The sequence below is a fragment of a genome, unplaced genomic scaffold, assembly GCF_019419815.1.
Source record: "Pyrus x bretschneideri cultivar Hongxiangsu unplaced genomic scaffold, Pyrus_bretschneideri_v1 Contig131, whole genome shotgun sequence".
Classification (NCBI taxonomy): Eukaryota; Viridiplantae; Streptophyta; class Magnoliopsida; order Rosales; family Rosaceae; genus Pyrus; species Pyrus x bretschneideri.
Window position 1 is genome coordinate 143,363 of NW_025999426.1, and position 25,038 is coordinate 168,400.

Consider the following 25,038-nt stretch of genomic DNA (forward strand, 5'->3'; position numbering starts at 1 on the left):
TTAGGGGAATTGGTTATGATAAAATAAAAATATATACAGCTCAACTTGTGGAAAATTTCAACAAAAGAGAATGTCAACACGTGGTGTGGGATGGATTTGGTCGGCCCCGGCCTATCGTAACAGCATTCTAATATAAAGCCCAGAAGTCTTTTTGAAATGATTAAAAATGCCTTTAAATGTATGTTTTGTGGTTGAATTAGCATTTGGACGTTTTAAGTATTGACTTGCATTTTCATTGAAATTTGTTTTAAAAATACTTTTATTAAAAATGTTTCAATTATTTTAAAAACATTTCTAAATATGTATTAAAAAAACCACTTCTAAACAAATATATAACTTCATAATAGTATGGGTAGTGAACGTCCTTGATTAATTTATTGTCAATTGTAGTGGTAATTACTAATAGAGATAATTAAGGAGTCCTTATTTAATGACATAATTGATTTGAGGCCAGTAATAAGTTGGGGCCTGGGGGCATTTTCGATGCAAGTGCTTATTTTTGATACACGTACATGATACACCCCAGAAAACGAGGTGATGTTGCTGATTTTCTCGGTCGGCGCCCTTTTTCTTTACTTTATTTCCGCCTTTTTACATTTCATATTTACCAATAGATTTTGTGGCAGAATATTAATTTTCTTTATAATGTCATAATCACATGCTCCTCGTCATTTGATTTATATTGTTTATGTATTTGGTTTAAAAATTTGTCACATATAATGTGAAAGAAAAAGTCTCACATTGATGATGGATCAAACTTGCAATGAGTTATAAGAAGTTTAATTACTTCTCATATTGTCAATTGATTTTAAGAATGAATCTCAATATTTGTTTATAGTACCAGAGCGAGCGTAGGTTAGCTAGTCACCACACTTGCTCCACGTCACTCAATACATTACATAATTTATGTTGTCCACTTATTTGGTTTAAAAATTCATCAAACATGAAGGGACATGTGCGAATGTAAAAAACACTCTGACGTTAATAAGGCACCACACCTTGCACATGAGATTTAAGCCAATGTTTTTCTGACTCTGGGACTTTTAAGCCATATTTGATAAAAATGAGTTTTGAGGCACTTGTCTCTGTTAATTAAGTTCCGTCAGCCACCCTTTGTTTTGTTGATGAAAGAAAAAAACAGCCAAATCCATTTAAAATGTTGCTTATCAGATTTAGTCAGCGAAAATGCATGGCTACTCTGAAGTATTCAGACAAATACATAAAAATAGCATATTGAATTCTATTTATACTAACAGTTGTTCCAATTTAATTCATTTTGCTTTTCTTATAGAGATTTGTACATTCTCTTCTTTTTTTTCTTTTTTTTTTTTGCACGTTTTTCCACTCCCCTATGCATTGATTGCTTCTATAATTTTATTGAATCTAAAGCTAACATAATAACAAGAGAATATCTGTAAAAAGAAAAAAAACGAGGATACACAAATCACTTCCCGTTCGATTTCAAGTGTTTGCTACTTCACTGCATACAGTATAGGAGAGATAGAAGAAAATTTGACAAACAAAAGAAGAAACGATCTGAAAGGCTAAAGATTTCACATATATTCATTTCATCATGGTGATCGGTAGATCATGTTCTCCCTAGAATGCCAGCTATTAATAAGCTGGAAAATTCTTAGAAAATTCGTTCTTTTTGACTTATGGGGGTGAGGGGTATGACGTATGAGCCCCCTAGCTAGATTCGGTCTGTTCTGTTGGTACTCGTTTTCCTGATTTGCATTTTCGGGAGAATGCATCCATGATCCATTTATTAATTAAGCGAAGTGTTATTACCATTCTAAAAATCTTATTTTACACTTCTTATAAGTATATTTTTCTTTTCTAATATAGAAAGTTTAAAATGTAGAATGAAATTTTTTAAAATGCTAATAACAATTTTCTTAATTAATTGATTGATTGATTGATTAATTTCATGCTATGCATATATATGATTGTCTGTACACACCACACATTAGAGATCGGGGCATATGTACGGACCGATTGATATTCATACTTAATTTACTTTTTCGAAACTGTATTTGTGTGTGAATGACACATTGATTTACACAATGTTCTAAAAATTCCCGCTTAGCACTATCTAGGTCCTTTCTAGGCGCTAGGCGATTGATTACCACTCCGATTAATGTTTAGACATTTAAAAATTAAAAAATGGCACCTAGACCTACTGAGGTGCCCGCCTATACCACTTAGACCCGCCTAAGTTGCGACTCATTTATACAGAAAATAGATAACTTTCATTTTGCATTTTATTTTTTTCATACAAAAGTTTGACCCCCCCTCTAATTTTTCTAATTTTTTTCTTTATTTGAATTTTTTGTAGTTTATGATAAAATTATATATTTTTTAAGTATAAATAGACACTTATTTATGCGAATTATAATACATTTATTTAAATCCGCTTAGGCGCTAAGCCCTAACCATCCGTCCGGTTAGTGCCTAACGTCTTTTAACATTGGATTTACATGAGTTTCGAAGCAGCTGATGAGCTAGCTAGCCGAGTCAGTCAATAAGCCACTAATCGAGCACCTACTAAATTAAGTACTAATTTGAATAATTCATAATTGAAGCTGAAAAGTAAACGTGTATATGTATATATTCATGAACGTGTTGTATATGTATGTATTGTTGTAGAAAAGAAACGAATGAACGAAAAGAGGAAGAAAGATGTGAACCTTTTCCAAAGCTTTCAATAGGGAGAGACTTTTTGGATGGATCGGTTATAACTGATTGGAACATGCAATGCAATTCCAAAAGATGCTACATTCAACTATTCAGTTGAAGCTTCCGATAGAAGCCCCTTTTTTATTTGTTTAATAAAATTAATAGCCAATGTGAAAGGCTACTGGGTACTCTGGGAACGTGGGTCCCTCCAACATAGAAAGTTCCTTGTTTTTTTTACCAGGAATGTGATATCCACACATCCCTTTTTACTTCTCCCACATATTTTTGGTTTTCGACCGTCAGATCGAATAAATTGAAGAAGATCAACGGACAGAAATTAACAAAGAGTGTGTAAGAAGTAAAAAAGGATTTACAATTCATTAATTTTTGTTCTTATTTCTAATTTAGCCAAAGGATAATACTTGGCTATTTAAAATGAGAATTCACTTTTTTATTCAATCCAATAATATTCTCACACCGTTTTTTTATTATTTTAGAAAATAGTAGCATGCTAGTAATTCTTTTTCTTTGAAAAATAAGAAATACGTGATATTTTTTATTATGCCAAATTAAAAAATAAATACGTAAAGAATAATGTTAAAAAGATCAAAAATTTAAATTAAATTCGGTAAACCAAATGATGTGAATATTGATAGTTAAATTATTACAAGTTTTGATTACTGTGTTTATTAATTTTTAGTAACACATTATTTGATTTGAAATTTAATTAAAAAATTTGTCTCCATATTACCATCGATATATAGAATACTCACTTTGATTACTCAAGTATTATCTTCGCAAAAAACCAAAACAAACGGTACATAAAATAATGGAGATAAAAATAATAAGAAATAATAAAAAATTATGTGGCTTCCTCAGTAGGTGCCTTGCGGACCACGGATCTTGATAATATGAGCTGTTTTGAAGAAGAAACCGGTCTCTTCCCTTCTCTATAAAAGCTCTTTTTTTTTCCTTTGTTCTATTTTTCTTAACTGCTCTCTTACCCTTTCTTTCTTTCTTTCTTTCTTTCTTTCTTTCTTTCTGACTTGTCTCTCTCCCTCCTTCCTCTTCAATACTAACCTCCCTCTCGATCGATCGGCTAGCTGCAGATTCATTCGTTAATTTTCTTTCTTTTCTTCGGTTTGTAGTTGAAATTAATTGTTAGATTGAGAATACTTTGTATTCTTGAGCTTAGCTGGCTTGCTAGGCAGCCCTTGTATAAAAAGAGAAATTGTCGGAGTACATATACATATAACAAAAGAGGAGAGATGGATCCGTCGATGGAAGCACAAACAGAAACAGGCATGGTGGTGAATAGAGGAATATCAGACGAGCTCAAGGGGTTGCCTCCTGGTTTTCGGTTTCATCCCACGGATGAAGAAATCATAACTAGCTATCTCATAAAGAAGGTCATCAACAGCAGCTTCGAAGCTGTTGCAATCGGCGAAGCTGATTTGAACAAGTGCGAACCTTGGGATTTGCCTAGTAAGTATTACTTGTCTGTCTTCCAGGGGTATTTCGTGTCGTATGTGTATATATTTTTTGAATTACTTGAAATAACTTAGTTTGCATATATGGATATGTATTTTCCTTGAGCAGAAGAAGCAAAGATGGGAGAGAAGGAGTGGTACTTCTTTTGTCAGAGAGACAGGAAGTATCCGACGGGGATGAGGACGAATCGAGCGACGGAATCAGGGTACTGGAAGGCCACAGGAAAAGATAAAGAGATATTCAATAAGGTTAAAAAGCAGCAACAGCAGGGCGGGAAAGGTGCACGAGGAGGGTGCCTGGTTGGGATGAAGAAGACTCTTGTGTTCTACAAAGGGAGAGCCCCTAAAGGAGAGAAGACCAACTGGGTCATGCATGAATACAGGCTTGATGGCAAAATCCCACTCTACAATAACCTCTCCAAGGCTGCAAAGGTAATTAAAAATTTAAAATCATATTCCTACCTATTTTAATACCTATTAAACATCCGTGGCCCCCTTTTGAATTTTGTTATGTTGGTTGGGAGTTTCCTTTCAAGGAGGCGTTTGGCCTTTTAGCTAGCTTTTAATTCTCTTTTTTTTTTTTTTTGGCAAGTCATCAATATTTGAAGATCAATCAATTTTATTTTTAGTTTTAATTTTAATCTTAATTTTGTATATATATGTTGGTGTAGGATGAATGGGTTGTGTGCAGAGTTTTCCACAAGAACATGGGGCTCAAAAGAACCCTTACCCCAACTCGGATGAACTCTTTTGGGAATATTGGGGATCACGATCTCTTGGATTGCTCTTCCCTCCCACCTCTTATGGATCCTACTCTTAATACTTCCAACATCATGACCAACAAACATTCTTCATGCTATGGAGACAATGACTTCAAGCCCGATTCCATTATCACAGCGCCACCCCCATCGGATTATCATGGAATCAACACTAACAGCTACCTCAACTACTTTTCATTGGGGGGAGGCTGCGGCGGTGTTCAAGGCCTCAAGCAGAGTTGCAACTTTCAGCTGCAGCCTAACAATAACTACAACAGTTACCAAGCCAGTAGTCTCAGTAACCCTTCCAACATGTTATATCCTCCACCTCTTCATCATAATCATCAGCATCATCACCAGTTTCAAAATCCTTCTAGTTTCCCAAATTTCCAGCCAAATCAGATGATGAGCGATTCTGATTATTTTCAACAAGGGATGATGAGGGGTACTCAAGGGCAAGGGTCGGTGTTCCAAACAAGTACTATTACTAGTAGTGACCGTGACGACGATGATCAGAACATTCTAAAAGAAATAGCTGCAGCCAACAACAACAACAAGAGGAAGAATAATAATGAAACATCATCGTCTGGCTTAAGAGGAGGAGGCTTAGACAGGCACTGTAAGGTCGAGCAGTTTTCGTCCAACCAGTCTATGTTTAGCTTCTCCCAAGACACCGGATTGAGCACGGACATGAACACTACCGAGATATCATCATCATTTATTTCAAAGCAAGAATTGGGCAGCACCAACAACTCTTCCTATGATCAAGATCCATCTGTTGTCCCCCTTTCCGACATTGAAGGCTTGTGGGACTTTTGACATTCATTCAAAAACAAGTCCTTCTGCTAATTGGGATTATTAAGGGTTTAAATTTTTTTTTTTATTTTGGTAGGGAGATTAACTAGTCAGAAATTGATGTTGCTGCATACACGAATACTGTATACTACTTTCATGGTTTCCGGGGCCATTTTAATTTTCATGATTATTGTGAACTAAACTCATGTAAATTTTCTTTTTTATTATTTAAATTTATTATTACTACGGTTACTGCAATTCCTCATGTTGTAATTTTGATTTGTTAATTTGCTTTCATCGTTTTTCCTGCATTTAAATTTTCTAATTTGTGATTAATTGTGTTTGAATGGAATACGCAAAAATTTGTGGCACAACTTTTTTTATATAAGTTTTTGTTGGACTCATTCAGTGATATATTTTAATGATTCGAACCGTCTATCTTTTATAATATAATTCATAGATCATTACTACAAAAAAATGGAGTCACGAATTCTCTCCCGTATATATATATATGTATGTAGTGTGTGTGCGTGTGTGCAAAGTTAAGTAAAACAAATGCTAAATTAGTATTGGAATGCCAGTACTCCATATATATGTATATAGACCTGGTGCAGAAACCTAGCTCGTTGAAATATTTGAGAGAATTAGTTGAGACGAAAGAAATGGTGATTTAGATATATCCATTATGAATCACGTGCATTGTTCCCTGAATATTTGCTCATGTCATGCAGCAGATGCTCTTGGCCACGAAAAAGGTTTATTCGAATTCGTTTCGTTGAAATAATTGAATTAGCATCAGCCAGCTAACTTGTTGGTAACAATCATTGGTTTCTTGCTTCAAAAACGTACGCCATAGTAAATCTTTTGTCAAACGAAACTCAATTAATTATTACATGTACCTTAATTAAATTACTTGGACTTCGATCTTTCTTCACATATGTTATGCTTGCTTTTTATCGTGAGCTCATCTGTCCATTTAACGTGTTTTTCAGATGTATATGTGCTCGTTGGCATGCATGTATGTTGTTGCTAAAGTGATTAATTATATATCAAACTCATCATCTAAGTAAGTTGAGCCTAAAATCTCATATTTTTTGGAAGCATAAAAATACTAGTAGACCATAATATTTGTGGCATGTATATAAAATTGCTTTGTTAATTTGTATGCTTTTTTTAGTATTGGGAACTTTGTGTAATTAAATAGTTAATTAGAATAAAATTGGCTTGATTTGCATGTTGCATATATAACTTGCATGTATGGTGTCATGTATATGCTTTATTTCATCAGGCGAAAAGCTAACAGTAAAGAAAAAAGATAAAGATTAGGAGAAAGAGATAGCCCTAACCACTCACTTGTTATATTTTATTTAAATTAAATTTTGTAAACTAAACGATATGTTTATTAATGATTGAGTTATAATTGAAGTGTTAATTAATGTACTTAATTCATATTGGTAACACATCATTTGGTTTAAAATTTTGGCCGACTTAGCATTACCTATGAACTCGTTTGGATGTGCTTTTAAAATGACTGAAAGCACTTTTGGTAAAAATATTTATAGAACCAATCTTTATAAAAATGTAAGTAAATCCTAGAAAATCACTTAAAGTGCTTACTGGAATAAGCATATAACCCAAAAACATTTTTTGTAAAAACGCTTTCAGTTATTTTAAAAACACATCTAAACAAGTCATATATCACTTTGTTGACTTTAACTTTTCAATCCCTAACTGGTCACTTGAACACAAATGCTTTCAACAAGGACAGAGCAGAAAAGAATAAATTAACTTGCCGATTGAAGAAAGCGAATTATATTAGCATTACTGAAATCACACTTTTAATCGATATTAGAAACGGAAGGAGAAATGTTGATGAACAATGAATGCTTTTCATCATGAATGATGCATGATGAAGATTACTTTTCATGTGATCGATATTTATCCAAAACTTATTTATGCAATAGAATTTGCTTTGCCGCCTTTCATCCCGGAAAAAAACTTGACTTTTCATTCAAAGCAAAGCGTCCGTTGGATTTTGATTCTTGCAGGCAACTTAACCGCCCTTTTATAGCTTTCTTCGCTTGTTTGCACTTTACACTTATAGACAACGATGTGTGTGTCTGTATACACAGACTATTTTTGTTAATTAATTATCTTCCACTACTGAAATAAAATATAGCAAAATTATATTGTGTTGAGCAACAAAATATTTCAAACGAAGAAACTAGCTATTTAGTTTCTAGCAGCAGCAGCGTAGGCTGATTTGTTGCATGAGAACATGGAGATGGTGGTGGCTGGCTGGCCCTCTACAACCAATCCCCCTCTCCTGCACACTCTTCTTAGTCCTTGCTAGGTCTCTCTTCTATTTCCTATTGGAATATTTTTGCTCTCACCCTTAAGTAATGGTAATGTCCATCACTTTATTTATTATTGTTGAATGAGTTTACTCTGTTTAACAGATAAACACAAATTTCAAAATTGAAACTCATCCCACGATAATAATTAAGATGATGAGTATTACTACCACTTGAGAGTAGTGAGCAAAACTGCACCCATTTCCTATATGTATTGTGAAAACCAACTTCTTAATTGGGAAAAGGATCCTCTTCAAATCCTTTTTATGGGGATCCGGGGGATCAATTAATCATGTATGTTCATCCTACATCGTGCGGTTAGAAATCATTCTAAATTTTAAATTTAAATTTTAAATTAAATATAAATAATTCCTAATGAAAATTAACTGCACGATATACAATGAATGAACATAATAGATTGATCCCTCGAATTCCCACAAAGAGAATCCGGAGAAGATCATTTTCCTCTTAATTGTGCTACATATTTGGGGTTGACATATAGTATTATTATATTATGCATACTTATAATTTATCATGCCACATGCCTACCCACATCTGCTTATGTCATATCATATGCACCATCACATCATCTTTTCATTTTTACAATCCCACCTACTTTAACATTCATCGGTCTACTACACTCAACTAATTATTATATTGCTTCAATCGTCCCATAATTTACCGAAATCTAGCATACGTTTCTCTTAAGAAATTAACCAGCGACTTGTTCCTAGTTAAAACTGTTACAAACAATGTTCACACACACTTAAATTTGTATACAAAATGCAAGGGACACTAAACTCTGTAAATCACAACTCAATTATCTCTTTATACGCGACTTTGCAGGATTATTAAAGATGGCTGGTGGGATGGGGGGAGAAGTGTTTCACAGAGCTGCAATGGCAGAAGCGGCGGTTATTCGTGCAGCGTTGAAGTGTAGGGACCTGGGTAGCGACAAGGTGGAAGTAGAGTCTGATGCCCTTTCTATTATCCAAATGTTGAGGGGAGAGCGCTCTATTGATGCAAGTTTGGAGTGTTCGCTATTTGATATTAAAGCCTTGGCGTCTCAGATTAGGGAGGTGAATTACATGTTTGTTCAACGGAGTGGTAATCTCGCTACCCATGCCATGGCTTCATATGCAACCTTGCTTGGTGGCTCTTTCTTATAAATGCCTATGCCCTGAATTTCTATCTAATATTCTTTCAGAAGATGTAAACGTTTTTATTACAATTTAATAAAGTTTACCTTTTGGCCAAAAAATTAAAAGTTCCAATCCTTAATGATGTATGCTTCGATCCACATGTATTTGTAAAGACCTCATCCATAAAAAATTTAGGAAAACTAACGAAAAGTCCAAAAAAACTTCTCTTTTAATGAAAAGCCTTTTTTAAAGGTATAGTGAATAGTACAAGGAAAGTTATAAATGTAGGCTTTCATTAAAAATAAATAGTACTAGGAGTGTTTTGTTAAATCTCTCTAAAAAATTTCACAAATAATCTTTATTTGAGGGATTTAGTAGGGGTATTTATAGGTTTGAAACGATTGAAATGTAGCCCATCCGCATCTAACAAACGTACATTGGACTGTTGATTTTACAATTCTGCGATCCAATCCAACCTAATTCAACTTTACATTGGATAAAAAATAATTACTTGATAGGTCTTTTCGGGAAATAACTCTTAACTATGCAGCATGCTGTTTTCCTTTGCATGGTAGTCCTCCATCCATGCCATTGGGCTTTGCCTGCGATTGATGATATAGGTCCTATCCAGCGTCGATCCCTATCCTAGCTAACGCATTTAATTTGTTGGTCCTCTTTCTCTAAGATTTGATAACATTTTGTTATTTAATTGTATCCTCTCTTTTTTGGGTAACCATTTTAATTTTTATTCTACATTCCTCTACATACTAAGGAAAAACTAAAACTAAAAACTAGAACACAAAATGCAGAGAACTTGTAGCTCACATGGTTTAACAACTCAACCAAAGTCTTAGGTTTGATTTTCCCGAATTCTCCAATATGAATTGTTTCAAACCGGCCCTAAAATAATCCACAACCGGCAAGACACGCAGGTTTACGCAGCTAACCTAAGGGATGAGGAGATATATACTTGGGAGAGTCTCAAGCATTTTGCGTTCAGCAATGCTATGCTATGCTTTTGTTAAGAGTATCAGGTTCCTCGACTCCAACTCCTCTTTTTCATGTCTTTTACTTGTCTATGCATAAATATAATCAACCCCGACCCCGAGTGACTACCTCTGCTTCCTTTTTCCACGTGTGTGTGAGTGAGAGACAAATTTCATATGCATAAAAGAAAAACACAAACATTTTCCGCATCAATGAGGAACCGACATGCTTATTCAATCAGACAAGTTGAAAATGTTTACCGCGCGCAGGCAGGCCAGGCAGAGGCATGTACTAGAACAAATGAGTTTGTAATTTCCTCAAGTGATTAAATTTAGCTAATGCCAAATCCCCAGAATGACAGCAATTCCAAAGAGGATTGCAAGTGTAGCATTTCCCCCTGGTAAAATGTTGGATGACCTGCACCAACTGCGTAAATCAAAACATTTAAATTAAACATGCACACACATACACTCTCTAGTCACTCGGTACTGTTAATCTGTTACTGTACAGGGAAAGCATTATCCAAGTAACAATTAGCATTATCAGACATAAGCATAAACAATGTTCATTCCTTATATCCTTTTAATTTAGACCAATTTTGAGTGTCAAATCTCAACTAGGAAACGCTGGCGCTACCTTGATTTCTTCCTCGATTGGTGTATGTAAGCCATTGCTGGAGGGAGGATGCCAAACAGAAAACAGTTTGCATAAAGTCCGGCGAAATCAAGAGCTCTGGAAAAGGTGGAGGGAAAGAAAGATGCTATGAGCACTGGAACGCCGAGCACCAGCGGCATTACTATCATATTAATGCTCGATCCCGGTTTAGAATCAGAAGCATCAATACAACGCCCTGAACCTGAACCGGTGGTAAAAGAAGCCCTCCCTGCATTTCCAATATTATTATCATCATGCCTCATTTTTGAATAAACAGCAAACCCAACTCTTCCCAGACCCTTGCCTTGAGAAGAAGCTACTCCTAGTTGTTTATTTTTGAGGTTGATTTTTGCAATCAATTCCACAGTATCAAGAAGCTGTTTCGGGAAGCTAACAGCGTACCCGATCAAGCTCGTTGCCAAAGCGGAGAAAGGCAAATGCTTGCACTGCAGACAGATTAACGGAAAGCAGAAGGGATATAGGGTCTCCGGCTGCTGCTGCGGCGTTGGTTCCGGATCCAGAAAGCCCCAACACAATCATCAATGGAACAGCCCCACCAATGAGTATGGCCTTGCGAGCGTCGGCTACAGTGTTACCAGCAATCTTGCAAATAAAAGGGGTGATGACATGGAATCCGAGTGTAAGGACGGGGACCGGAAAGGCGGGCAAAATGGAGGAAAGACGCCACGAGGTACGGCCAAATGAAGCGAACAGGTTGGTTCTGGCCACGGATAAGCCAATGGCCACGAGTGAAGTTATGGAGAAGCATGAGCAAGCACAGAACACGGTTTGCAGCATCAATGGCATTGAAAGGAAACAAAAGAATGAGCGATCCGGCCGCAAGGGGAAATAAAGCGTGAGCGAGTACAAGATTGATGCGGGGAAAGCACTGGGAGACAATTGAGCCGATGCCGGAGACGCAAGCGACCAACAAGGCAAAGCTCAAAGAGGCATAGACGACAGCAACAAATGCGCCAAAACGACCACCGAATGCTTTGGAAGCAAGGGCGGTAAAGCTGACCTCTTGAAGGGCGTCTTGTTCCATGGCGAAAAAGCTGAGCTCGGCGACGAGGATGACGGAGGAGATGACATAGAGCCAACAGAGGAGGATGGCAAGGGTGGAGGGGAGGGGGCCGGAGCGGATGGTAGCAGCGGGCAAACCGAGCATGCCGGGACCAACGACAGTGCCGATGATCAGAGTGACAGCACCCCAGAAGCTCTTGTCTTGTTGATGGAAATCATTACTATTGGCTGCTGCAGTTGAAGTAGAAGAAGGAGTAACGTTGTGAATGCGGCGGCGGCGGCGGCATTTGAATTTGAAGGTGGTTTTAGCATTGATGAAGTTGCAGTTGTGAATGCGAGTGAGATTGGGATTAGTGGTGTTGGGATCAGTTGGAGTGAGAAGGGGGTCGACTATTCTTGCAATTGGAGTTGTGGTGGTAGTAGTAATTGGGTTTGTATTAATGGATGGGTGGGGAGGAAGTCCAGCACGAAGCTGAAGGTGGAGTTGGAGCATATTTGGAGTCGCCGCACCAGGCATCACCACAAACTTACAAATGCACGCACACGGGGGATTCTGCTTTTTGTCCAACGCTCCTCTTTCAGCATCGCATTATGGTGTGGGCTGTGTGCTTCTTACCCACCGGGCTTTAAAATGACACCCCCTTCCCTCCGAAAGAAAATAATGAACGGGCCTCACCTCAGCAAATCGTGTTTGGGGTCCTTCGCCTTTTTTGAATTTTCTCTTCTTCTCACTACAGACTTGTTTTTACACACTTGTTTCTCACCAAAAAAAACACACGCACTTGAGTTACACATTTGAATAAGAGTTTGTTAAATTATTTTAGGTTAAATGATGTAACAAATCTTATTCATATGTATAAAATGCGGATTTTTGATGTGCACTAGAAAACCTTTCTTGTTTAGATGTGTTTTTCCATTGAGAAGTTGTTAAACTTACACACTCAACGATTTAATCAACACACATCGTCCTTGAATATTTTAAAAGGGCATTGTAAGCGGTTATATGTGCTAATTAGAGTTTTAACGAAAAGATCACGATACTGTTCATTTTAATGAAAAACCATATTTTTACACTAAAAAATCAATCATGATATTATTCACTTTACCCTTTATTTTGTCCTTATCGTTAAAACTAAAAATTTTTAAACCATTTTCATTAGTTTTCCTTACATTTTACGCCCTCTATAAATCTATATTTTAGAAACCCCTTCAAACCTTGTAAAATATAATTAGCTCTAATCGTTTTTTATACAATATTCCATGATAAAATTGACTTGTGGATTGAGATAGCGAAGAAGCGACCTTGAAAGATATTTATCTCAAAGAATATCCAATTTTCCCTTTAAACTCATTTCCAAAGATGGAGGATTCAAGGGATGAGGCGGTGTGAAGTATCGCCACGTGTTTCAAAGACTCTCTCCTTCGAATTAAAATACGAAGTAATCCTTATCCAACGCTCTGTCTACAATTTTATTTCCGAGTCTACACCACAAGCTACGTTGAACCACACACACAGACCACAACTCCTGTTAACGTTTTGTAACCGTCCGATTAAGTAGCGACGACATAACGTACGGTTAAACAAGAATCCAGACAAGAGCGTAGATTTTACTGTTGTTACGTGGAAGGAAGTTCTCCTCCGTTCTCGTTTCTCCTTTTTCCCCTTCCCCTTTGAAAACGCTCTCAAGTTTCCCACCCTCGTGCTCTTTGCTTCAAACTTTGAGCCCTTTCCTTCCTTTCCCTTTTCGAATCCCAAATTCTCAAATCTCAAATCTCAAGTCAATCAAATCAAAATTCGCTCAATTATTATTTGTTGATTGTTTGTTTGGGGGTTTTGTATCGATCGATCGATCGATCGATGGCAGAGGTTTTGAGCAAAACCAGTCTGTTGTCGTCCTGGCATCATCATCAGTATCATCAAAACAATCAAAGCAGCATCTCCGTTTTCCCAAAGAGTTGTAATTACAATAAATCAAGGTCTTTCTCTTGCTCTCTCAAACTGAATCCGGAGATTTCATCACTATCGTTATCGACAAAGAGTGATTTTCACGGCAAAAGGATTGCTTTTCAAGCCACCAGCATCAGGAGGAGTTCCCAACCCCACGCTTCTTCTGCCGTTAATTCCCAGCAGGTTCGTTTATTTCTCCTCATATCCTTGTTCTGAATCTGATTCCCCTGCTCTGCTGGATTTCAGATTTTATTGGTCATGAGTAATGATTTTTCCCCAAATTTAAATCGATTTTCCGATCAATATTTGATCTTGAAAGTCACGAGGAGATTAATGGTTTTTTTGGAGTATTTATCAAATATAGCAAAAAATTAACCACTAATTTCAAAAATATCACTTTTTATAATATCTTTAAAAAATCTAAAATTCCACGTAAACAGACCCAAACTCTCTCAAATTTTAACAATCAAATAAATAAAAGACTTTTTAGTAAAAATAATTTGTAATATTGACATAACTCAAGTATTTATGTATATTTAAGTAAAATTTTGAATATATTTGAATTTTTTTATAAAAATTGATATTTTTGAAATTAAGAGTTAAATTTTGGCTATATGTGATAAATATTTGTTGGATAAAGTTAAAAGACCGGTTTGTTTGTTTTTGTTGTGGGGGGAATGGAATTTAGCAGTCTGGACTTCGGATTGGCAAAGCTCTGAAATGGTGGGAGAAGGGGAATCAACCCAACATGAAAGGGGTGGCATCTGCGGAGGACCTAGTGGAATCCCTTTCAAATGCCGGGGATAAGCTGGTGGTCGTTGATTTCTTCTCTCCTGGCTGCGGTGGCTGCAAGGCTCTTCATCCCAAGATATGTCAGCTGGCAGAGACGAACCCAGATGTTCAATTCCTTCAGGTGAACTACGAGGAACACAAGTCCATGTGTTACAGTCTCAATGTTCATGTCCTGCCCTTCTTCCGCTTTTACAGAGGTGCTCATGGTCGCCTTTGCAGCTTCAGCTGCACCAACGCCACGGTTAGTATTTGTCTTTCCTTCAATTGGTCTCTGTTGAGTTTAATATCGAAAGTTCGAAACCCTATCTATTGGTATTGGGGTGTTTTCCAAATAGCTGAATTCGAATTTAAATGCCACTTCCTCAAGAGCATTTTGTGTCTTATTCTATCTTATATATTGGTTAGCTGTGGTTTTTTCTCTCTGTGGATAATGCTTGTTGGTCGGATGGTATTGGCAAATAATGTGTGTGTGTGTGTTTGTGTTGGTGTTGTTCCCTGATGGTTGTTGTGATAACATGATGAATGGCATTGACTTGGCAGATCAAGAAGTTTAGAGATGCATTAGCCAAGCACAAACCAGAGCGGTGCAGCCTTGGGCCAACAAAAGGGCTGGAGGAGAAAGAGCTCCTAGCTCTTGCTACCAACAAAGACCTCTCATTTACCTACACTCCTAAACCAACAGAAGATGTGCCTGCCAAGGAGGAAGTGATTGTGGCTGAAGAGGCACCATCTCGTCTTCCTCTTGTGTCGGCAACCTCAAAGTCTGCTCAAGTGGTCACTGCCTGGAGGTAACAGTGGCACATACAAGCAGTTGAGAGTTGAGAGCTGCGGTTCTTTGGAATTGGTTTTTGGGATCCAAGCCTGCGTGCAAAAATCATGTGTTGTAAATTTGAAGAGAGCAACCAATTGTATTTCGGAATGTTGGTCCGCTCTTATCATATCCTGTGTGCAAGTGTGTATGTAATTAAAAGCTTCCTGGTCTTCTTGTTCTATAAGTAGTCTTGAGCCAGTGGGAAGATGGAAGATCCTTGACACTCCTCTCCTCACCTGTTGTTTTTACTGGGGTGTGGCATCATCATATATATGTATGTGTGTATACAAGTTAATATTTGGGATTTGAAGTTTGAATGCAATGTTGACTGCTGATTTTATGCTGCACTGCACCCTTACCTCCGCATTATGCACATACTAAAACTAGAGAGAAGATAATGAATGAATTAGTGAATGCGGTAGATAGACTAGTTCTTGATAAACACACACACACACTTGGATTGAATGCAGAGCGGATCAAAGTGTATGATAAAAAGTTTTGTCTGGAAACAGTTGGAATGCAAAGATTGACGCTTGCTCCCTGTTTGCTTTGCAACATTGGATTGGATTGGATCACATCACATGAATACAATTTAAGCTGAATTGGGTGGATAAAGTAATACAGAAACGAAAAAGGGAAAAGGAGAGATGGATGGGATAAGACTTTTTGTGTTAGTGGAGGCATCAACGTGGCCTTTTTTAGTTTATACACACAATGACACAAACACATGAACGAACGAATGAAGGCGGATAATGGTGGGGCGGTGGGTTCCTGCCAGGCTACCCACCGCATAAGCTGACCATAAAGTCATGGTGACTCATTCAACAAAATGCCAAGCAACAGAAAGAGGAGAGAGAATGCGCTTTTTTTCCGTTGGGCTTTATACGTAAGGCGTGCCCGGGGCATTTAAAGAGAGCAAGAGATCCTTCCCATCAAGTCCTAGAAATTTAGAAATCTAGATCATTAAAATTTGATTTAACAGCTACAATTATTGTAACATTTAAAAAGATTTTCTGTTTGTAGCTATTTGATTAACTTTTAAAATATCATATCTTCGGATTTGATGGGAGAGATCCAGAGGGATCTCTTCCTGAGAGAGAGCGAAAGAGCATTTCCATCCGTTGTCATCGAGAAATTTTTCAATGTTCCCGTTATAATAAAAAAAATCTCGTTGTCTCCAAACTTTTAAAAGCAACCGCCTGTTCGCCACCCTGTGTTGTGTTCCCTCCTCTCACGCTGTAATCATTGAACTCTTAACACGTCATACGGTGTCATCATGGAAAACTAAAAATTTCTTCCTCCTCTTTTACGTTTTTTTAGCAGCAGGGGGTGAACCAAAGATTAAGGATCAAATACGATTTCTTTACATACAAGGCTATATATTTACATCTCCAATAAACAAACAAAAAAACCAACACGCCAGAGATCCAATCCAACAGCTTACCCATGTAATTTACTTCCCCACGTTATTTTAAGTTAATTACATTTTGCACCATGTAACATAAAGCACGAATCAGTTTTGCTGTTCGACGTTCCGTTCCATTTGTCAGACTATCAAAAGCTACAACCGGGACAAGGTACAAGTTTTTACATTAAAAGCAGAGTAGTGATATTCACATTTATTTATTGAATGAATTAAAAAAAATTAATGATCAAAAAATAAAAGAAAACATGTGCGTATTCTTATTTATCTCAAATTGTAATCTTCATTCATTGCCTATAGCCCACAATACAACGCAATCAACTAAACCATAAACCCTAAAGATTTTCATCTGTCCTTGCTGGTGCAGGTGCTGGTGCTGGGGATGCTGCCGCCGGCGGCAGGGCAGACCCACCCAAATTCCTAATCCAAAGCACAACCGGGCAGCAGGGCTGGTGAACAATACAAATTACCAAGGCACACTAAAAAGAAAACAAAACAAAAAAGTAAAGCAAGCAAGGTGCTAATGTATATATGTCAAACAGCACTACCCTACCAAGTAGCAACTCAACCGCCCACATCAACCAAGATACCAAAGTAACATATCATTCATTCAATAATAAGAAATGTAAACCAAGTATCTGAAAGAAATTCAACTAAACAACAACCGCCCATCCAATATAATCAAAACTCAACTTTCATCTCTCATCTCATCCCAATGCATTAATAAACTACCAAAACAATCATAAAATGAACAAATCAAATTAAAATGAAAATTTTAGTTTGGATTGCGATGGGGTAATATCATGTCATATGGAATGAATTTTAGAGGGCTCTGACTGCGGGCAGTCTTCACTGCAGGCGGGTTAGGGGCACCAAACCAGCCAGCGACAGTCCAGAGCCGCCAGCAGCCCTAAAACCCTAAACTACGATGAGAGGCCGAAGGGAGGGTGGCTCGGCCTCAGCCACTCGATTCGATGCCCAGTCCCTGCTCAGATAAGATCAAGTAGTTGAAGCTCTTAGGGTTTCTCTCCTCCATTTTTATATAGTCCTGAAAGGCGGTTGTTTACAGTCGGCCCCTTCTCAACCCACTTTTGGCGGCCCAAAACTAAACGCAGCCCGCGTCTTCCTGTTTAAGCCCATCCTCAATTTTTCATTTTTTTTAATCAGCTGAAAATTAAATCAGAAAAGAAACCCAATACCCAACAATGTGGGTGCGGCATTCACATCTCAACCTTGTCGTCTACATTGTCTCCCTCTGCAGCTTGACCATCATCCTATCCCATTATTGGCTCTTAATCCTCCAGTAACTTAATTGTGCTCATTCCTCAAGTCCTAAGGGTACAAACCTCAATTGACAACTAGTTGCTTGGCGTATACGGTACATCTCACTCCTCATCCGGAGTCAGAGGGGAAGAGAGAAACACCGGGACGGGGAGGGTATTTCCTCAGCCTTGGCCCTTGGCACGATCTCGGTTGAGTGCCATTTAGAATAAATATTAAATTGACAACCTTGTAATTTGTTCCAAGAATAAAATACGAAACCTACGGATACTGTCATTGGGATAAATCCGTGTTCAGCCTTGTATGTATTTCCTGTTTAACAGCACCTACTAGCATTAACATGTACATGAAAGATGGAGAGAAAAGCAACAGCGTTTGAGGAAACTAAAAAGCAATCCAGTATGAAACTGACAATTTTATTGACGGCATAAATAATTATCAAACAATAGTTTGCACACATGTACTTGTGTCTGCCTCAAGCCGACAGAACCTTGATCTGGTGGGCAACTACACAGGTCAAACCTCGATGTTTCTCTCACATGTCTTTTGCGTACATAAAACTATACAACATTACAGAATCGAGGAAGTTCTGGACTTGTGCATCTTCTCATCTTGAGAAGTTGGAGGCAACGAGGATGATGAGACCACTGCATGATAAGATGAAGAAGCAAGTTGGGCCAACGCTGGAACGGCACCCCCTGTAAATTTTCCAAAAGGCATCATTAGATGGCAGTCAAACGGACTTGCACAACTGTAAGATAAGACCTATGTTTTACATGCATTGGATATTGTCCTTGCCTTTGAGCCAGATAGTTTATACCAGCCATTGCATCACTACTATTGTTTCCTGTTAGACTAGACATTAATTCAAAGTTCAAACCAATCAACATCTGAAAGCACCATCTCAATTTGCACCAGTGACAAGCACTAATTTCAAAACTATGCTGTGGTTCACATAGCTGCAGAACTTTTAGTCTCTTTTGTAAGTTCAGTATTTTTGTTCTGGCATATGTCAGATGTACTAACTCGACCATATAATCCAAGTCCCACATACTACTATCAAGTCACTACCTGAAGATTACATTGCACAACTGGTTCCTCAATAATAAACATGTGGTAACAAAGAGGCATGCTGTCTCAGAAACCTAAACATTTACACATGAAAGGCGTTTTCAAAAAATATTTTCTCTAGCAAAATTTAATCATTAGACATTGGTCAAAGTGAAAACTAACCAAAAAGCTCACATCTCATGAACATAGATAATATAACAAGACAATCACTGACCTGCCAAACCTGCACAAGCCGAAGAGAATACAATCACAGGCGGAGCCTACAGTTGCAAAAGGGAGATCTGTGTTATTCATTCTAGCCATTGAAAAAATTAGCAGATACAAATAGTGCAACAAAGAAACTTCAGAAACAACCCAATCCTTCCAAAGTTTTAGGAGCATAAAACCCAATCCATGTCCAACTGATAAAATATAGTCTTGGCAAAGTCTTATTTGCTTTCCTAACCATGATAAATATTCATCACCTGATAATGTGTGCGTTTGTCCGCAAGTGTATAGTTCTATATATTATAATATACCAACGCACTTATATGCTAATTAGTAACTTAATACAGTGCTATCCACTCGTTTGGGTCCACTTAACAATCTGGCATGAAACCCAACTAACACAATGTACTATTTTCTATGTTGACATCAATATATAACCATAAATATTTTAACTATATAAGTTTGGACAGTTCATTTGGTCGAGCATAAAACAACAATGTGTACTGAAACTAAGACATCAAGAATAGCCTCTGACAAAAACATTCCTTGATCTGGTCAAAGTGAAAGAAAGAAAAACCTTGAAATGTGACAAATACAATTTGGATGCATTAGTTATATTCTTGTCCACTTGAACACTCATTCCCCACCCCCCACCCCCCTCTCTTCCTCCTCCCTCCTCCCTCCCTCCTCTCTTCTTCTTCTCTCATTGTTTTATTGTGTTTTTTTTTTTTTTCAATCAAATAGTATCTTTATCAGACATTACAATTTATATCCTAGCTAACTAAGTGCATACGTTTTGTGGCAAATGTACCAGTCAAGAGGGATATAAGTGCTACCAAACCTACTTCCAAAAATACTTTTGTCATGAAGGTAAAGCGTAATTTTCAATAGAAGCACCAGAAATTGTGTCTATCGACTAGCCTCAAAATTGGGACAAGATGTCCGTGAAATCTAGAAGGTAAACATGGCTTCCTACATTCTAATTACGAACAAGATGATTTTTCTCATAAGGAAATCTAATTTATGACAAAACCAATAGTAAGATCAAACAGGGACTTAAATCAAAAGGAAAATCTCATTGTGATCCGGAAGGACGAAATACACAAGATCGAATGATCAAGAACACAAATTAGGACTTTTCATTCCCATAAGAAAACCCTCCCAAAGGATAGCATTATATTCACCCATAGAACACCAACAAAAAAAATGTAAGGTCAGAGACTGCAACTAAGAGGCCACCTATTTCTCTTTCAAAATTAAACTTTATCCTCAACCGTTAGTTCTAATGGTTTGGCAAAAAGAAACCACAAGAAAATCATGTCAGCGAGCACACTATTTCACACTCTACATGCATATGTTTATCATGGACGTACAATTTCATGACACTAGCATGTTCATTTGAGGCGTCAACAATTGGTTTAGCATTTCTAAAGTTTAATTTGAAATCTATTTAACAATGAGAAACTTTTGAAGTTTAAATAATCTGAATTACTTTTAGTTCTACTGATACTGGCATTTTCATCCTTAGTTATATGCAGCGGGATAACTTGTAAAATTGTAAAACATTAAAGAACTTACACCAACAAAAAAATGCAACCACATGGGTCCTTTTACCCATCTTCGAACAATAGGCATCACTGCACCAAGAGACAAAATAACAAAGGTATTAGGAAACAAGCTAAGGAGGGAAACATTTAACGAGGATGATGTCCATCCTATCCTATGCCAACAGAATAAATAAAAAAAACACTGTAACTACAGCAAGGTAAGAAGAGAGCAAAGTTATTTTCAACACTCCACCAGGTCGATAAGAGAAGGATGTTTCACATACATTAGAATGAAAAACAGAAACAAAATTATAGACATTGAAGCCTAAGAAGACGCCAAAAAGCAAAATTTATTGCACAATCCTTGTCAAAGCATTTAAGAAATTATGCAAATAATCTTTACTAAAGAAAACGAATAATGGATTACCATGGTTGAATCCATAAAAAGCACTTGCTGTGCCACCAACAGCAGAGCCAATCTGTACCGTAAAACCGAAATAAATTTCACTGACAGTCGACAGACCATATATTGAATTTGAGACGAGGGAGGCAGATAAAATTAGAAAAGAAGAAAAGATTACCATGGAAAAGCTATCCCTAATAAGAGGTGCAACAGTCCACTCACTCGTTTCCATCTTCTTAGAAAGAGGACCTGCACAATGGTGGCATCTCATGCCAGTACTAGTTTCAGGTTTGGAATCGGCCATCGCTCTTTTTCTCTAATAGATAGACTTCTTGAATTTAAACAGGCACCAGATCTTCCTTCACAATGAACGCCTGTAAAAAAGTTCATCATTCACTAAATAAAATATGTTATGTTTCTGCCTCCGTCCATGATGATTCCTTAGGCCCTTCAAACAAAATAAATCAAAGAAATTTGAACCTCAATCCAGCTATTGCTAATTTTCTGTACAAGAATCAAACTATCAGATACAACCAGAAAAGTGACGACATTTGAGATTTCTACCTGCCACTCTGAATAAGGAGTGGGGTCGCCACCGATGCGATCAGATATTCAGATGGCTCCGCTCACGGGGTTGGGTCATGCTGTGCTGTCACGTTTGTTTTACTTTGTCCTTTTTTTTTTTTTTGTTGCCTTTGCCGAATCGATAATCACAAGGAAGATCACAAGCTCTGCGTTTGGGGTTTCTCCACCTCCAGAGAAAGAATCGACTCTGGAATCGGAATTGTTCGGGTTCACAAGCTCTGCGCACTTCTTTTCATATATAATCTCTGTAAAATTCAATTTGAAAGGTAATAACCATGAATTCGTTCGTAAGAGTCAGACTAAGGATGTTTAATCCCCATAATTATATTCAGAAACAACGCTCCATGGAAAAGGTCGATAGAGATTTATTACCACAAGATTTGTATCATGAATTTCCAAATATGCAAAGAAGCACACAAATGCCCAGGGTGTCACAATTAACATGGAATATGGATACGAAAATGTCCAGAAATCATACTAAAATACAATTCTGCAAAATCTTTCAAAAATACAGAACCTAGAATTAACATACTAAAAGAAATTCCCGAAGGTCCTTGCACTCTACACCCAATCCAGCAATGCTGAGAATTAGTTACTATATAACCATCCAACTGACACTCAACTCGACTAACCACTTATCCAAAATGATGGGATCGGTCCTAAACCATTTTTATTCCAATGATTTATCCAGAGGAAATGAACAACCCCATAACATATATGAAAATCGTTTGCTTCCTCGCCAATTAGATCCTTAAGAAACTCAAATCAAATAAACTAGACCTAGGACACAAAACCATCACTTCTTCCCATAACCATTACTATATGGTCTCTAATGCTGCTCATTTAGTCTACTGGATACGATTGATCAAACCCTAAATTGGAAAGCAAACCTGAGCCGGATAACTGATATACTTCAACACTTTGATCCCCATAGCGGGTCCAATCGTATTAGTAATTCCAGCATAGGTGCGCCTCCAGCATTACTGCTAGACCAAAGCTTTAACACTACTCAGAGAAAACCACATGACAATATTATCGCTCAATTCATTTTTTCAGCTCAAATCAATCCACATTACAAGAAATTCAAGATTTTTCAGAAAGATTGGAACTTACTTATATATGACCAGATTAGACAAACCACATTCTGAGCCAGGTTCAGGAACGCAAACCACAAACAGACCACTTATCAAATACAATTCCCAAGCACAAGTTCAACTAGTGAAACCAAGAAAACTAACTTATTTTCTCATAATCATCCTATTTTCCCAGAAAATTGAAAATTTCCATGGAAAAATCAAGAAAACGAAAAAGTAAAACCCAAACAAAAAAAAATCAAAAATCAAAGATCTACAGAGAGCAAGATCGAACCTGAAACCTGGAGATGCAGAGCTTTGAGTTCCACTCCGTGGGGAAGAGAAAACAGAGGCCACGGGAGAGGACGAGGAGGAAGGTTGCGAGAGAACTGGGAGAAAGAAGGCAGCGGCAGAGAAGATGGAAAGAACGTTAGGTAGAATTTTAGGGTTTGTTTTAAGATTTTGGTAGTGTAAATATTAAAAAAGATGAGGGGCATTTTTGTCTTAAAATTTTATAATGGTGTTCCGCAGGGTGGAACGAGTCGTTCCAGGGTAAAAGGTGGAACAGAAAAAGGTGCAAATTTCGTTCCGTGGGATAGCGCATCCCATTGTCTTTGGCGCACCAAATGTGGGACGAACGTGTTCCGTCCCACTGTGTTCTGCCTCATCCCACGTATCAAACAGTATCATAGGGACAGATTGTAGACATCGAAATTTCAGTGAAATAAATGTTAACCAATACAACACTTATTTCACCTATATCATTCCCTCACTTCACCAACAACCTCCACTCATTTCACCTACATCATCCATTTACCTTACCTACAACCTCCACTCACTTCACCTACAACCTCCACTCACTTCACCTACATCATCCACTCACTTCACCAAAAAAATGGATGGTGGTGATTCACTCTCAAAGCCTATAAATAGGTTTCTCCATCAAGAGGAATAGACACACAGAGACCAATTCACAAATACATTTCTCTACTCCCAAAATGGAAGAGAATACTCCCCACACATCCAAAATCCTTAAAGCTTTGAAACTCTAAAGCTCTCAAGCATCCAACCCCCAAATTCCCAAGAATCCCGAAGAATGGAGAAAGCACTCTTCATTCTTCGTCAAATCCTCCTTCAAGATCAAGCCCCGACGGCCCTTGAAGAACTTCCACCAACTCAAGATCAAGCCCCGACGGCTCTTGAAGAAAGTGTTCATCGTTCATCCTAAGATCAAGCCCCAACGGCCCTTTGGATCAACAGCACAAACAAATCTACACATCCAATCGTTCTTCAAGATTAAGCCCAAAAGCCCTTGAAGATCCGCTCATCCATCAACTTTCAAGATCAAGCCCAAAAGCCCTTGAAGAAGTCCACACAACCATTATTCAAGATCAAGCCCCAACGGCCCTTGAAGAAAGTGTTCATCGTTCATCATCCGTTCATCCTTCAAGATCAAGCCCCAACGGCCCTTGAAGAACTTCCACCAACTCAAGATCAAGCCCCGACGGCCCTTGAAGAAAATGTTCATCGTTCATCATCCGTTCATCCTAAGATCAAGCCCCAACGGCCCTTTGGATCAACAACCTCAACAAATCCACACATCCAATCGTTCTTCAAGATTAAGCCCAAAAGCCCTTGAAGATCCGCTCATCCATCAACCTTCAAGATCAAGCTCAAAAGCCCTTGAAGAAATCCACACAACCATTATTCAAGATCAAGCCCCGACGGCCCTTGAAGAAAGTGTTCATCATTCATCATCCGTTCATCCTAAGATCAAGCCCCAACGGCCCTTTGGATCAACAACCTCAACAAACCCACACACCAAAACCTTGAAGCCTTAAAGTTCTAAAGCTCTCAAGAAAATCCCGAAGGATCAAGAAAGCACTCTTCGTTCTTCGTCAAATCCTCCTTCAAGATCAAGCCCCAACGGCCCTTGAAGAACTTCCACCAACTCAAGATCAAGCCCCGACGGCCCCTTGAAGAAAGTGTTCATCATTCATCATCCGTTCATCCTA

The 25,038-nt window shown here is 37.8% G+C and overlaps 4 protein-coding genes across 10 annotated transcripts; 2 read left to right on the plus strand and 2 right to left on the minus strand.

The window, feature by feature from the left end:
• The first annotated feature begins 3,676 nt into the window (after nucleotides 1-3,676).
• On the plus strand, nucleotides 3,677-5,980 carry LOC103944422 (NAC domain-containing protein 87-like). The gene is made up of 3 exons (XM_009354890.3): nucleotides 3,677-4,164; nucleotides 4,279-4,601; nucleotides 4,841-5,980. The coding sequence occupies exons 1-3, from the start codon at nucleotides 3,948-3,950 to the stop codon at nucleotides 5,744-5,746; spliced, it is 1,446 nt and encodes a 481-aa protein (XP_009353165.2). The 5' UTR covers nucleotides 3,677-3,947; the 3' UTR covers nucleotides 5,747-5,980.
• A 4,447-nt stretch (nucleotides 5,981-10,427) lies between these two features.
• Nucleotides 10,428-12,653, minus strand: LOC103944457 (tyrosine-specific transport system 2). The gene is given in 4 exon segments (XM_048579387.1): nucleotides 10,428-10,622; nucleotides 10,842-11,290; nucleotides 11,292-11,625; nucleotides 11,627-12,653. Coding segments are annotated over 4 exon segments (1,638 nt in total). The 5' UTR covers nucleotides 12,400-12,653; the 3' UTR covers nucleotides 10,428-10,540.
• A 1,072-nt stretch (nucleotides 12,654-13,725) lies between these two features.
• Nucleotides 13,726-15,780, plus strand: LOC103944421 (thioredoxin-like 1-1, chloroplastic). Of its 2 annotated transcripts, none has more exons than XM_009354888.3 (3): nucleotides 13,726-14,013; nucleotides 14,519-14,863; nucleotides 15,163-15,780. In XM_009354888.3, exons 1-3 carry the CDS (start codon nucleotides 13,741-13,743, stop codon nucleotides 15,412-15,414), a joined length of 870 nt encoding a protein of 289 aa, XP_009353163.2. In that variant the 5' UTR covers nucleotides 13,726-13,740; the 3' UTR covers nucleotides 15,415-15,780. The 2 variants fall into 2 exon arrangements, with proteins under 2 accessions (XP_009353163.2, XP_009353164.2); XM_009354889.3 differs by having other exon boundaries at nucleotides 14,522-14,863.
• Nucleotides 15,781-18,537: 2,757 nt separating this feature from the next.
• LOC103944420 lies at nucleotides 18,538-23,476 on the minus strand. 6 transcript variants are annotated; one of them, XM_048579388.1, is made up of 9 exons: nucleotides 23,319-23,465; nucleotides 23,064-23,165; nucleotides 22,841-22,955; nucleotides 21,930-22,195; nucleotides 21,544-21,739; nucleotides 21,390-21,441; nucleotides 20,994-21,052; nucleotides 19,423-19,468; nucleotides 18,538-18,835 (listed from the first exon to the last, which is right to left on the minus strand). In XM_048579388.1, exons 5-9 carry the CDS (start codon nucleotides 21,667-21,669, stop codon nucleotides 18,708-18,710), a joined length of 411 nt encoding a protein of 136 aa, XP_048435345.1. In that variant the 5' UTR covers nucleotides 21,670-21,739; nucleotides 21,930-22,195; nucleotides 22,841-22,955; nucleotides 23,064-23,165; nucleotides 23,319-23,465; the 3' UTR covers nucleotides 18,538-18,707. The 6 variants fall into 6 exon arrangements, with proteins under 6 accessions (XP_048435345.1, XP_048435346.1, XP_048435347.1 ...); XM_048579389.1 differs by having other exon boundaries at nucleotides 23,064-23,094; nucleotides 23,319-23,459; XM_048579390.1 differs by lacking the exon at nucleotides 22,841-22,955.
• Between the last annotated feature and the right edge of the window lie 1,562 nt (nucleotides 23,477-25,038).